Genomic DNA, 15,674 nt, shown 5'->3' with positions numbered 1-15,674 from the left:
AAAACATTTCAAAACATTTAAAAACATTTTAAAAAAATTAAAAACATTTAAAAACATTTAAAAACATGTAAAAACATTTAAAAACATTTAAAAACATTTAAAAACATTTAAAATTATTTTAAAACATTTAAAAACATTGGAAGAAAATTAAAAACATTTCAAAACATTTAAAAAAATTTAAAACATTTAAAAATATTCAAAAAACATTTAAAAATATTTAAAAGCATTTAAAAACATTTAAAAACATTTAAAAACATTTAAAAAAACTAACTTAATCCACCTATGTGGTTGGTGCCTTCCTCACTCTTTTCCAACAATAGTTTTGAACACAAACGTTTTGACATATCACAAATGATTTGTGATATGATGAGTTTTGACACAAATTTCGTCTGATTTCGTTAAGTTCCGGAATACAAAAAACACACATATCACTCAAGGGCTCATAAGTGGCATCTTAAGTGGTCATAGCTTGAGACAGGGTTGCCAGATCGTCAATGTTTTAGACTCGTTGGAAAGGTCTTTCGATTACCTTACCAACGATGGGTCGGATGATGGATTCGGACATTGTTTACATACATTTAAGTGAGATCCGGCTACAAAAAAAGTACATAAATATCACTTAAGTGGTCAGAACTCGAGACAGGGTTGCCAGATCTTCAATGTTTTAGACTCGTTGGAAAGGTCTTTTGATTACCTAACCAACGATGGGTCGGATGATGGATCCGGACATTGTTTACATACATTTAAGTGAGATCCGGCTACAAAAAAGTAAATAAATGTCACTTAAGTGGTCATAGCTTGAGACAGGGTTGCCAGATCTTCAATGTTTTAGACTCGTTGGAAAGGTCTTTCGATTACCTAACCAACGATGGGTTGGATGGTGGATCCGGACGTTGTTTACATACATTTAAGTGAGATCCGGCTACAAAAAAAGTACATAAATGTCACTTAAGTGGTCATATCTCGAGACAGGGTTGCCAGATCTTCAATGTTTTCGACTCTTTGGAAAGGTATTTTGATAACCTAACCAACGATGGGTTGGATGGTGGATCCGGACATTGTTTACATACATTTAAGTGAGATCCGGCTACAAAAAAGTAAATAAATGTCACTTAAGTGGTCATAGCTTGAGACAGGGTTGCCAGATCGTCAATGTTTTAGACTCGTTGGAAAGGTCTTTCGATTACCTTACCAACGATGGGTCGGATGATGGATCCGGACGTTGTTTACATACATTTAAGTGAGATCCGGCTACAAAAAAGTACATAATTATCACTTAAGTGGTTATAACTCGAGACAGGGTTGCCAGATTATCAATGTTTTGAACTCGTTGGAAAGGTCTTTCAATTACCTAACTAACGATGTATAACATGATGATGTTTGGTTCAGTTTACTGCCATTTATTCAACTTCCGAAAATATGCGAAAACACATTTTTATACATAACTTTTGAACTACTTATCGAAACTTCAAACAATTCAATAGCACCGTATGGGACCCTAAACCAAGTCGAATGCGACTGGTTTGGTCAAAATCGGTTCTGCCAGTGCTGAGAAAACTGCGTGACATTATTGGTCACATACACACACACATACACACACACATACACACACATACACACACATACACACACATACACACACACATACACACACATACACACAGACATTCGTTCAGTTTTCGATTCGGAGTCGATATGTATACATCAAGGTGGGTTTTCGAGCTTTAAATAAAAAGTTCAATTTTAGAGCAGGATTATAGCCTTACCTCAGTGAGGAAGGCAACATTTAAAAACATTTAATAACATTTAAAATTATTTTTATACATTTAAAACATTTAAAAACATTAAAATTTAAAAATATTTGAAAACATTAAAATAATTTTAAAGCATTTTAAAACATAAAAATCATTATAAAATAAAAAAAATTAAAATTGCTTAAAAACAGTTTGAACACTAAACATTTAAAAAATTTATTAATCGATGCTGGTGTACTCTAATGTACTGTACTGCTGGGAAGTATTAATAATTAAATAATAAACATATAAAATCGTAGAAAACCATCTTAAAATCATTTCAAAGCATTTTAAGTGGTTAAATACATTTAAAAACATTCTAAAACATACAAAAGCATTTGAAAACATTTTAAAAAACATTTTGAATAATTTGAGCACATTTTCAAACATTAAAAAAAATCGGTTTTAAACGATAAAAATTTGTAAAGATATTCACTGCATCTTTAAGGCAATTTAAAATATTTTTGAACTAAACAATAAAACCCATAAAACATAAAAACATAAAAACATAAAAACATAAAAACATAAAAACATAAAAACATAAAAACATAAAAACATAAAAACATAAAAACATAAAAACATAAAAACATAAAAACATAAAAACATAAAAACATAAAAACATAAAAACATAAAAACATAAAAACATAAAAACATAAAAACATAAAAACATAAAAACATAAAAACATAAAAACATAAAAACATAAAAACATAAAAACATAAAAACATAAAAACATAAAAACATAAAAACATTAAAATCATAAAAACATAAAAACATAAAAACATAAAAACATAAAAACATTAAAAACATAAAAACATAAAAACATAAAAACATAAAAACATAAAAACATAAAAACATAAAAACATAAAAACATAAAAACATAAAAACATAAAAACATAAAAACATAAAAACATAAAAACATAAAAACATAAAAAACATAAAAACATAAAAACATAAAAACATAAAAACATAAAAACATAAAAACATAAAAACATAAAAACATAAAAACATAAAAACATAAAAACATAAAAACATAAAAACATAAAAACATAAAAACATAAAAACATAAAAACATAACATAAAAACATAAAAACATAAAAACATAAAAACATAAAAACATAAAAACATAAAAACATAAAAACATGGATTGATTGATAACAACAAAAACTAAACATTAAACCAACATTAACCATTAAACATTAAACATTAAACATTAAACATTAAACATTAAACATTAAACATTAAACATTAAACATTAAACATTAAACATTAAACATTAAACATTAAACATTAAACATTAAACATTAAACATTAAACATTAAACATTAAACATTAAACATTAAACATTAAACATTAAACATTAAACATTAAACATTAAACATTAAACATTAAACATTAAACATTAAACATTAAACATTAAACATTAAACATTAAACATTAAACATTAAACATTAAACATTAAATATTAAACATTAAACATTAAACATTAAACATTAAACATTAAACATTAAACATTAAACATTAAACATTAAACATTAAACATTAAACATTAAACATTAAACATTAAACATTAAACATTAAACATTAAACATTAAACATTAAACATTAAACATTAAACATTAAACATTAAACATTAAACATTAAACATTAAACATTAAACATTAAACATTAAACATTAAACATTAAACATTAAACATTAAACATTAAACATTAAACATTAAACATTAAACATTAAACATTAAACATTTAACATTAAACATTAAACATTAAACATTAAACATTAAACATTAAACATTAAACATTAAACATTAAACATTAAACATTAAACATTAAACATTAAACATTAAACATTAAACATTAAACATTAAACATTAAACATTAAACATTAAACATTAAACATTAAACATTAAACATTAAACATTAAACATTAAACATTAAACATTAAACATTAAACATTAAACATTAAACATTAAACATTAAACATTAAACATTAAACATTAAACATTAAACATTAAACATTAAACATTAAACATTAAACATTAAACATTAAACATTAAACATTAAACATTAAACATTAAACATTAAACATTAAACATTAAACATTAAACATTAAACATTAAACATTAAACATTAAACATTAAACATTAAACATTAAACATTAAACATTAAACATTAAACATTAAACATTAAACATTAAACATTAAACATTAAACATTAAACATTAAACATTAAACATTAAACATTAAACATTAAACATTAAACATTAAACATTAAACATTAAACATTAAACATTAAACATTAAACATTAAACATTAAACATTAAACATTAAACATTAAACATTAAACATTAAACATTAAACATTAAACATTAAACCATTAAACAAAAATTGATAAACATGATACGTCTATTTCCGATATGTGAACAAAAAAATCAAAATTTTTAGAGAAAAAAAATTTAAATTGTGACTGTCAAAACGCAAAAATATGAAAGCTCCATATTTGGCTTGGCAGAATTAAAAAAAAACTATTTCTAGCATAATTTGATGCAAAATACTTTCGCAAATCACAAACTCGTCAAATAACCAAAAAACCATGAATAGATTGCGTTCACGCATTCAAAGCTGTAGTCTGTCAAACCTATCAAAATCATCTCGCACAAATCGGAAACGACACAACCGACCACCGGAACGAATCCGGAAGTGTCAAATTATGCAGCTCAATCAGTGGAACCCAAATTGCCATCGAAATGAGCCCATACATAATTTGAGCGATTTCGATTTCGTGCTGATAAGTAGGAAAACGGGTAAGGGGTGAGAGAAAAAGTTATCTTTTTACGAGGAAGATAAAATCAGAAATTGGATTTGCTCTTTTCGCTGGAATCAGATGACAAAACAGCTTGTGGCAATTCTTAGAAACGCGAATTGCTTTTGGTTGCGATAATGTTGAAAAGAATTAGGATTAAATCTTTGCTGGTTGAATTTGTATCGTTTATTTTTACTTGATATTTTGACATTATGGACTTACTCAGCTCACTTTTGAGTAGTTGTGAACTAACAAGATTCGTTTTCCCCTCCAGAAACTGTTTGCAACAAAATAGCGCAAAACTTTTCAATCGATAAATAAACTTGCTCTTCTCCACCAGGAAACTATCCTCGCAGCTCCTAGCAAAATCCTAGCTCTTGTGTCCTTTCGCCGACCCGCGTATAATTCGTCTTAATCAGGCGGGTAAAAGTTTTCGTTACGTGACAGTCACGGGTAAAGCTGTCACAATAACTTGTCGTCCTGCGCAACTGGAGCGTGTAACTTGATAGAACGAAACTTGCTCTTTTGTAGTGATTTTTGTGAAATCAAAGTTTTGCCATGACTTTTTATTTCACTATTTTTCTACAAGATTTTTAACTTTTTCTTGTTTTGACCTAATATTCTGTCAAAACAAAATATACATTACAGTGGACTCTTTGGCTGTCGATCTTCTCGATATCAATATTGCTCCAGCTGTCAATACATTTTTCAGTCCCTTCAAATAGATTGCTTTGATTTTTCATTCTATAATGTGATAACCTCCGCTCTCGACGGTCCCTTCAATATCGATAACGAGAGAGTCCACTGTTCTCCTATAAAAAGCATCTCATTCCAAATAAATCGATATTCATAAAGTACTTTTCAGCAAAAAAGCTCTTTCACCGTTTCCCCTAATGGAGGCACTGAAAAGAAAACTTGATGAAACTTTTTCGCCCGATTTTATGGCCTCCAAAGGTACACACTCAAGCAACAAATAGCGTGCATTCGTACAGTCGATGTGCCACAAAAACACGTAGAAAACCCACATCCTCAAGTAACTTTTGCTATCCTCGACATAAAACTGCGGTTAAGTTCGTGATGACTCCGATGAGAATGATGTGGGTGGTGACAAAAATGGCACAGTTTATGGAATATTTGTTTATTTTTCCTCTTTAATTTGGTATGTACGGTATTAACATGCATTAATTGTATGCTTTAAGGTGAATTCTATGATCATTTAAAAAAAATGATCATCACTGCAAAAAAATCTGTATTTAAATCAATTTGGCAAATTTCTACACCAAAATAAATCAACAAATTGTTATTTAAATCAAATTACTCTCCAAAGTCATATTATTTTTTAATGCAACAACTGACGTTCTGGTGGCAATAATTGAATAATGATAATTTAAACTTGACATGAAAAAGAAAAACGGTCAACACAGTTATTCATTATGTGCAGGGTAGTTATCTAAACAAACTTTTATAATATTTTTTGTCAAAATTATAACGATTGACTTACAAACTTTTTTATGAAAATTGAGTAATGGTTGTACGTAAATAGTTATTTAAAACAAGTGTTTTCAGGTTTGTTTAAAAATAAAAGTTTTTTTTATTGCATCATTTTGTTGATTTTTGTGATTAGCATCACAAACATACAAGAATAAGTGATGCATTAACTGGCTAGTTTCCCTTTTTTTTTAAATAATCATACCTAACAAGAACAAGTTTTCCGGTGCCTTTTGAGCCCCAAAGCAACCTTCTAAATTTTTTAACTGACTGGTTAGGTCCACAATTTGAGCTTTGAACTTCATTATTGTATTGAAATTTGTATGGGAATCCCCACTTTTCTATCAGGTTTTTTTTTAATTTGTGTTTTAAACTGAACTTGAACTTTATTTGATGGAAAATTGTGTTTGTTTTAAAAGTGTTTTTTTGATTCAGTTTGGCATGCTAAACAACCCTACATAAAAAAAATCCGGTGAAATTTTCCAGGAAAATTATCAAATTTTCACTTTTCTGAAAATCTTCATATAAAATCCGAATATTTTGCTAACTATTTTTTCACAGCTCACATTTTACTCGCGTTTTAGACCAGTTTTAAGGACACTTGATCTTTTGACAGGAGCGAGATAGCACCTTAAGGAGCTATTAGACTATGGCAAACAAACAAACAAACTCGCACTTTTTTGTGTTTGACAGTTTGCCAAACTCGCAAACAATGCAAAATGTATATAGGGTATTTTAACCATTAGTGGACCCCCTAGTAAAGCCGAAGCATATTTTCACAAATTTTCAATATTTTAAGCACTTTTTCATAACCAAAAAGTACAAAACAATGAAATCTGAAGTCTTTTGAATAATTTTGACTATTTGTTTCATCAGTTATTTGTTTTAAGCAGAAAAATAGCCATTTGAAAAAAAAAGTTTTTTTTGCCTGTTATGGACCCCCTTTTCCTATAGTGGACCCGGGTCCATAATCCGATTGTGGACCCGGGTCCACTATAGGCAAACTATTATTTGTATACCAAATTTAAGCGATATTTGATGTTTTGATGCATGGTGTAGGTCTAATGATAGATATAATGAATAAAAGATGGATTTTGCTCACTTTTCATCATAAACAAATATGTTTTGTTAACAAATTTGGCTTTAAACAACAAAAAAACTAACAGACATTTAAACACATTTAATTCCGAAAAAGATCATAGAAAACGTTTCAAAAACCACTGTAAACATAAAAATAATTCAAAAAATTAATTTTGATGCCAATTTTTCCATATAAATTACATTAATGGTTGACAGAAACTAAACAATAGATTTGTTTATTTAAAAAAATAATGTTTGTTATTGATTTATTATTATAAAATATCATTTCAAACTGCAATTATGATGCTTCAGTTAAGTACAATTAACTATAGTTTTGATTAATTATAAATTCTTACGGCTTCAGCATTTTTGGTACTTTTAACATGAAAACAGCTATATTTATACTCATAATTGAAAAAAAAATGCGTTTAGGTTGATAACAACAAGCATTTATTGTATGTTTAAGAGAAACTTTTGCTTAAATACACAGTTTTCTTCATTTTTGAAGGTTAAATTAACAGGGGTCCACTTTTGGAAAAGTTTGGATTTTCGTTGTCCTATATTGGACCCCCCTAATTTTTGCTCGAAAATGAGCAGTTTTTCGCTTTATTTTAGTAAAGTTCCTTAAACTTACATTATTTCGACTTGCTGAAGTTAAATAATCAGTCAAAAAATGATTGGATAGTTAATTCAATAATAAAATATAAATGCAGTTTTGTTGTGAAAATGCTAGTGGCCATGGCTGATTTCAGATGTCGAACTCAAAACACTTATTTTGGTGAAAAGGACAATTCAATGTCAGTCAACATTGTTTTAAATGATGCTGAACATGCCAAATTAAAGATTTGTAGACAACAACACGCTTGAAATTGTGATTTTATTGAATTTTTCTTCAAAACCCTTCAGAGGGTCCACTATAGGAAAGGGGTCCACTGGATAACGTTCCCAAGGTTGACGTTTCTGCAAACAAATGCAGGTAAACAAACAGAGCAGGCAAATTGCCAAATTGTTAAAAAGTTTGTTTGTTTGTTAGTAATAGTCTAATACATCCTTAACTTTTTCGGATAAAATAGTTTTTTTTTTCAATTTTAACGCTATTTTGTTAGTTTAAATGAATTAGAAAAAAAAAAAATAGAATTAAAATAAAATGTTAATAAGTTGTTTTAAAAATTCTCAAACAAAGATAAAATACAATGTTTATGTTTCTTAATTATTTCAGCAATTGACATGCAAAATCCAGGCGAACATTTTGTCAATTTAAAAATGCGACTTCCTTGATCAATATAAATACCAAACATTTTCAGCAGGAAAACGTTTTCAGACCTGATAATGGAAAGATAAATTAATTATATATTAACTCGGAATGCCGAGTTTTCCTTGAATGCACTCAACTTTAAAAAAGCTGAACCTTATAATCTTTATTTTTTTAAATGATGCTTCATTTAAATTGCTAACGTCAGAAAATAATCAACGTTTATTTACAAATGTGGTCATAAAATTAACTCTCACTAAACTTGAATCACGTTCTTTTTGTACTTTGCTTGCTTTAACCTGTTGAAATTAAAACATAAAATTATTCCATATTACCATTTTGATAGCTCTCATAAACGAAACCCCCCTCTCGGTTATTTCCGCACCTTAAATTATACCATCAAACTGCAATTTCAGAGCTGCATTCCACGGCTGATGGAGCTTTTGCGGCAGTCACGCCAAACTGCAATTTGAAATTGATCTGGAAATTAGTTGGCCCCTCGCCATTTTGCAGCAGCGCAGGGAAAATCCCTTCGTCAGAGAGCACACACCCCGTCATCCTCGATGGTGGTGATTGTGGCCTACGGTGTAACGGTGTATTTGTGTGTGCACACGTGTACCTTTGGTCAAACATCGACAAACACGAACACATTGGCGGGGTAAAAGCCAAAAGCTATTAAACTTTGCGGAAAAAGGGTGGGCACGTGTTTGCCCGAGTAGCTTTACTGTTGAGGTTATGTTTAGGTAAAAGACTATGTGATTTAATGAAAATATTACATAGTGTTTTTTAATATTAAACGAAATTTAAACACAAATTTTACAAATTTGCTTAAAAATATTATCAACTAAAATTGAACATCCCTAATCGATCATCCTAGAGCCCACCCACCTAGGTGGGCTCCCAAAAAGCCGGAAGTCAGCACCAGGCGAACCACTTTTCTGCACGCTGCTGGTCTGTTCGTGGCAGGGACGAGGACAAGTTCCCCCGGGAGGATAAGCTGGAACCATTTCGGTCCGGTCGTTTCCGCGTGATAAAACTTTCACATTAGACCAAACAAAGACGCGGAAGGAAAATGCTGCTCCGCTTCCCCAAACCATCGATTTTCCAAGGGATGAGGAGGATGCTGGGCTGGTGCTGATGTGTGTGTGGTTGATGGCCATTAGCGTTCACCGGAAAGGAAACGTGCGCTAATTTTAGATCTGTTAAACTTTTCCTCACTTGGTGGAAACGTGGACAGCACACGTCTGGTGCAAGCTTCGATCTGAGCAGCTTTTTGCTGGCTAAATGAGCAAAATATTCAGAAAAAAAACGTTACTTAATCCACCCTAGGGTGGTTGGTGCCTTCCTCACATTTAAAGGGTGCTGTCCAAAAAAGACACAAAAGGGCGGTGTTTTTCAGTGTTTTATCAATTTGACTCATTATTCATACCACTAGATTGGGTAGTCAGAGCTTCATATTGCAGGGCACTTAGGTGCTTACAACTTATGATTGGGTAGTCAGATCTCCAATCTAACGACAGGTCGCATGAGAGATCCGGACAACGTTTTCATCAAAATATCTGAGATCCGGCCTCCAAAAAGTGCATAAATAACACTTAAGTGCTTATAACTTTTGATAGGGTTGTCAGATCTTCAATGTCTTGGACGCATTGGACAGGTCTTTTGATGACCTATCCAACGACAATTCGCATGAGAGATCCGGACAACGTTTTCATCAAAATATCTGAGATCCGGCCTCCAAAAAGTGCATAAATAACACTTAAGTGCTTATAACTTTTGATAGGGTTGTCAGATCTTCAATGTCTTGGACGCATTGGACAGGTCTTTTGATAACCTATCCAACGACAGGTTGCATGAGAGATCCGGACAACGTTTTCATCAAAATATCTGAGATCCGGCCTCCAAAAAGTGCATAAATAACACTTAAGTGCTTATAACTTTTGATAGGGTTGTCAGATCTTCAATGTCTTGGACGCATTGGACAGGTCTTTTGATAACCTATCCAACGACAGGTTGCATGAGAGATCCGGACAACGTTTTCATCAAAATATCTGAGATCCGGCCTCCAAAAAGTGCATAAATAACACTTAAGTGCTTATAACTTTTGATAGGGTTGTCAGATCTTCAATGTCTTGGACGCATTGGACAGGTCTTTTGATAACCTATCCAACGACAGGTTGCATGAGAGATCCGGACAACGTTTTCATCAAAATATCTGAGATCCGGCCTCCAAAAAGTGCATAAATAACTCTTAAGTGCTTATAACTTTTGATAGGGTTGTCAGATCTTCAATGTCTTGGACGCATTGGACAGGTCTTTTGATGACCTATCCAACGACAATTCGCATGAGAGATCCGGACAACGTTTTCATCAAAATATCTGAGATCCGGCCTCCAAAAAGTGCATAAATAACACTTAAGTGCTTATAACTTTTGATAGGGTTGTCAGATCTTCAATGTCTTGGACGCATTGGACAGGTCTTTTGATGACCTATCCAACGACAATTCGCATGAGAGATCCGGACAACGTTTTCATCAAAATATCTGAGATCCGGCCTCCAAAAAGTGCATAAATAACACTTAAGTGCTTATAACTTTTGATAGGGTTGTCAGATCTTCAATGTCTTGGACGCATTGGACAGGTCTTTTGATAACCTATCCAACGACAGGTTGCATGAGAGATCCGGACAACGTTTTCATCAAAATATCTGAGATCCGGCCTCCAAAAAGTGCATAAATAACACTTAAGTGCTTATAACTTTTGATAGGGTTGTCAGATCTTCAATGTCTTGGACGCGTTAGAAAGGTCTTTCAAATACCTTTCTAAAAATGTATAGCATGACGGGGTTTCTTACAAAAACCACCCTTTTTACAATCTTCCGGACTTTAGTCAAAATCGTTTTTTTAGCATAACTTTTGAAGTACTTAACTTAACTTCATAATTTTCAATAGGGACTTATGGGACCCCAAGACGGATCGAATGAGACCAAAACGGTCTAAATCGGTTTAGCCAGTCTCAAGATAATCGGGTGCATATTTTTTGGTGCACAGACCCACATCCCTACACACACACACACACACACACACACACACACACACACACACACACACACACACACACACACAGACATTTGCTCAGAATTTGATTCTGAGTCGATATGTATACGTGAAGGTGGGTCTAGGAGGTCAAATTAAGAAGTTCGTTTTTCGAGTGATTTTATAGCCTTTCCTCAGTAAAGTGAGGAAGGCAAAACAAAAAGATAAATTTTAAGGCTATTATTTCAAAATGAAGCAAAAAGTAACACAAAATGCTTTAAATACTATTAAAGTTACAATACTGTCAATAAATTGAGAAGTGTCATTAAATTCTTGGAAAAAAAATTGTTTAACTAAATACCACAAAATTATAAAATTTGAAAATCTAAAAATACAAAAATTTTAAAATCTGGACAAAATTCAGCTGACGATATCTCGAAAACCTATAGGTCAGATTTTTAATGTTAAAAAATGAAACTATTGCGAATTTTTTGAAATCATTTCAACAACTTTTTAAAAAAAATTATAATTTCTATAACTATATATTTTTAGACCTTTTCAATTTTTCTATTTGGAAATTATTTTCATAGCTCAGAAACTGCGTGATTTTTAAAGGTCCACAGAGAAAATTATAGGAAATTTTCTCAGCTGACAAAAATATTGTTTTCAGTGGTGCTTTTCTCGTAAGAATTATTTTTTAAACTCTAAGAATCGTTTTTTGAGTACGGTCATAAAAAGTTAAATAAAAAATAGGATTTTTTCCGTGTATCTAATTTTACTAAACAGCCCTATTATAACCTACAATTTTGCCGAAGTCACCAAATCAATCAGAAAATCCCTTCTAAAGGTACACAAATTCACACGACGTATGACCAGCCCCCAAAACTGTATGGATACATGTATGGAAAAACTTATGATGCAAATTGACTTCTTTGGACATGGGCAATGGACAAAGTTTCATCCAAATCAAAAATACAAAGAAAGGCGATTTGCGAAATCGTAAAAAACCACTCAAAATAATAAAATCATAAAATCATAAAATCATAAAATCATAAAATCATAAAATCATAAAATCATAAAATCATAAAATCATAAAATCATAAAATCATAAAATCATAAAATCATAAAATCATAAAATCATAAAATCATAAAATCATAAAATCATAAAATCATAAAATCATAAAATCATAAAATCATAAAATCATAAAATCATAAAATCATAAAATCATAAAATCATAAAATCATAAAATCATAAAATCATATAATCATAAAATCATAAAATCATAAAATCATACAATCATAAAATCATACAATCATAAAATCATAAAATCATAAAATCATAAAATCATAAAATCATAAAATCATAAAATCATAAAATCATAAAATCATAAAATCATAAAATCATAAAATCATAAAATCATAAAATCATAAAATCATAAAATCATAAAATCATAAAATCATTAAATCATTAAATCATAAAATCATAAAATCATAAAAACATAAAATCATAAAATCTTGAAATCATAAAATCATAAAATCATAAAATCATAAAATCATAAAATCATAAAATCATAAAATCATAAAATCATAAAATCATAAAATCATAAAATCATAAAATCATAAAATCATAAAATCATAAAATCATAAAATCATAAAATCATAAAATCATAAAATCTTAAAATCATAAAATCATAAAATCATAAAATCATAAAATCATAAAATCATAAAATCATAAAATCATAAAATCATAAAATCATAAAATCATAAAATCATAAAATCATAATATCATAAAATCATAAAATCATAAATTCATAAAATTATAAAATCATTAAATCATAAAATCATAAAATCACAATACCAATGGCGCATAGAAACTTTGTAAGAGAAAAGAGAAAGTTCAGTTTTAGAGTCGCTGAATTTTTGTGTTTCATTGCCTGAGGGTAATACTCTACCAAATCAAACGAAATCGGGAACAGTTGCCTCGACCCCTCTTCGATTTGCGTGAAACTTTGTCCTAAGGGGTAACTTTTGTCCCTGATCTCGAATCTGAGGTCCGTTTTTTTATATCTCGTGACGGAGAGGCGGTACGACCCCATTAATTTTCGAACATGCGAAAAAAGAGGTGTTTTTCAATAATTTGCATCCTGAAAAGGTGATGAGATAGAAATTTGGTTCCGGAAAAACATAATTTTCATCGAAAAAACACTTAAAAAGTTTTTAAAACTCTGCCACTTTCCGTTACTGACTGTAAATTTTTTTGGAGCATGTCATTTTATGGGAAGTTTACTGTTCTTTTCGAATCTACATTGACCCAGAAGGGTCACTTTTTCATTTAGAACATTTTTTTTCATTTTAAAATTTCGTGTTTTTTCTAACTTTCATGGTTATTTTTTAGAGTGTAACAATCTTCTACAAAGTTGTAGAGCAGACAATTACAAAAATTTGGGGTTTGCTTATAAATATCACGAGTTATCGCGATTCTACGAAAAAAAGTTTTGAAAAAGTTACATTTTGCGTTTCTTTTTGTTTCGTCGTCCGTGTCTGTCGTGGGTGATCATGAACGGGCATGAATAACGACGACCAACTTTTTCAAAACTTTTTTTTTCGTAGAATCGCGATAACTCGTGATATTTATAAGCAAACCCCTTATGTTTATATAGCAAAATTTTTGTACTTGCAACTTTGTAGAACATTGTTACAATCTAAAAAATTACCCTGCAAAGTTAGAAAAAACACGAAATTTTAAAATGAAAAATTTTGTTCTAAATGAGAAAATGACCCTTCTTGGTCAATGTAGATTCGAAAAGAACATTAAATTTCCCATAAAACGACATGCTCCAAAATTTTTTACAGTTAAGTAACTGAAAATGGCAGAGTTTTTAAAAAAATTTTAGTGTTTTTTTTTTGAAGAAAAATACGTTTTTCCGGAATTCTGAGTACGCTTTCAATAGGGAGGAGTTGGGGTATGTTTTGGAAAGGGGTATAATTTGGGAGTGAGATGATAAGGGGATGAGGATTTGGTGGGTTTTTATAAGAGGGGGGAGATGGGGATTTTTGGTTGGGGAGGTAAGAAAAGAAGGATAGTGTGTGATTTTTTAGGTAAGAGGTGGAGGGTGATGGTATTTTGGGTAAAAGGTGGTATTTGGGGATAGATTGATTGTGGGGGAGGGATTAGGAGGGGGTGGGGGAGGTGTTGTAAAAGGGATATGGGGGGAAGAATGTGGGGGGTTTGTAAAGTGGATGTTGATAGGGGATTGGTGGGGTGTTGTTGGGGGGGGAGTTGGAAGTGGAGGTAGGGAGGAGAATGGAAAAAATTATTTATTAAAAGGGTGAGGATAGGGGGAGTGAGGGGAGGAGGGAAGGTAAAGGGAGGGAGAGTAAGGTTGTTAAGAGTATAGTGTATGACGCAGAAGAAGCGCCCGATGTGCACGATGGCGAACGAGCACCGGGAGTACTACGTGCAGACGATGCCGCTGGAGCGGATGAACTGCGTCGGGAAAAAGTACCAGACGTCGTCGCTCAGCGGTAACGGGCAGTCGGGGCGCATCCACGGCGGCCCTGGGGCACTTACGGTGGCCGGGATGGCGGTGGCCACGGCCGGCGTCGTCGGGCGGCAGCTGTGGATGGCCGGGGCCGGGGTGTGCCAGTACTATTACTATTAGGTGGGAGCGATCGAGCGAGCGAGAAGGTAAGAACATCGAGCAGAGAATTGGAAATCGGAAATGGATTGGGAGGAATCGGAAGTGAGAGTTTAAGGGATAGATAAGGACGAGTGTGGGAAATACAAATGTTGCTTTATTTTTTTGAACTGTTGTTTTCCGGGCAGTTTGCTTGAAGGTGCGCTGTTGAAACCTTCGCCATATTTTGGTTGTTCAATGTTAAAAGGGATGATTGCTTGAGCACGCGGAAGGAAAGAGTGAGGTGATTTAGGGGGTAGGTTAGAACAGTTAGAACAGAGGGTATGTATAACATATAAGTTTAGAGTTATGAAGCTATAAATTACAACCAGAAGCAAAAGCAAACTACAAGTACACAAAGCAAACCAAAAAAACACAAAAGTATATGGGAAGGCGAGTGGGGTGGCTATAATTGAGATGTGGAGAGTGATTTATTTTTTATTGAAGTATTATTTAGAGGACTTTTGAAAATTTGAATCGATGGTGGTGGTTGGTGAGCTTTGATAGGGTTTATCGGAATTTGATTTAGTTGAGATTTTGTTGATGATA

General features: G+C 31.4%; 1 protein-coding gene across 1 annotated transcript in view; it reads left to right on the top strand.

Moving 5' to 3' along the window:
* Positions 1-15,214, top strand: part of LOC120412603 (TLR4 interactor with leucine rich repeats) — a 47,071-nt gene extending 31,857 nt beyond the window's left edge. Inside the window, exons 8-11 of the mRNA XM_039573151.2 lie at positions 4,820-4,853; positions 5,024-5,033; positions 5,665-5,690; positions 14,847-15,214. Of these exons, the coding sequence (XP_039429085.1) occupies positions 4,820-4,853; positions 5,024-5,033; positions 5,665-5,690; positions 14,847-15,110 (334 nt within the window). The 3' untranslated portion in view covers positions 15,111-15,214. The remainder of the gene's footprint in view (positions 1-4,819; positions 4,854-5,023; positions 5,034-5,664; positions 5,691-14,846) is intronic.
* The last annotated feature ends 460 nt before the right edge of the window (positions 15,215-15,674 follow it).

This window comes from Culex pipiens, chromosome 3, assembly GCF_016801865.2.
Source record: "Culex pipiens pallens isolate TS chromosome 3, TS_CPP_V2, whole genome shotgun sequence".
Taxonomy (NCBI): domain Eukaryota; kingdom Metazoa; phylum Arthropoda; class Insecta; order Diptera; family Culicidae; genus Culex; species Culex pipiens.
The sequence above is the reverse complement of the archived record's forward strand: the minus strand, read 5'-3'. Positions and strand labels throughout refer to the sequence as shown.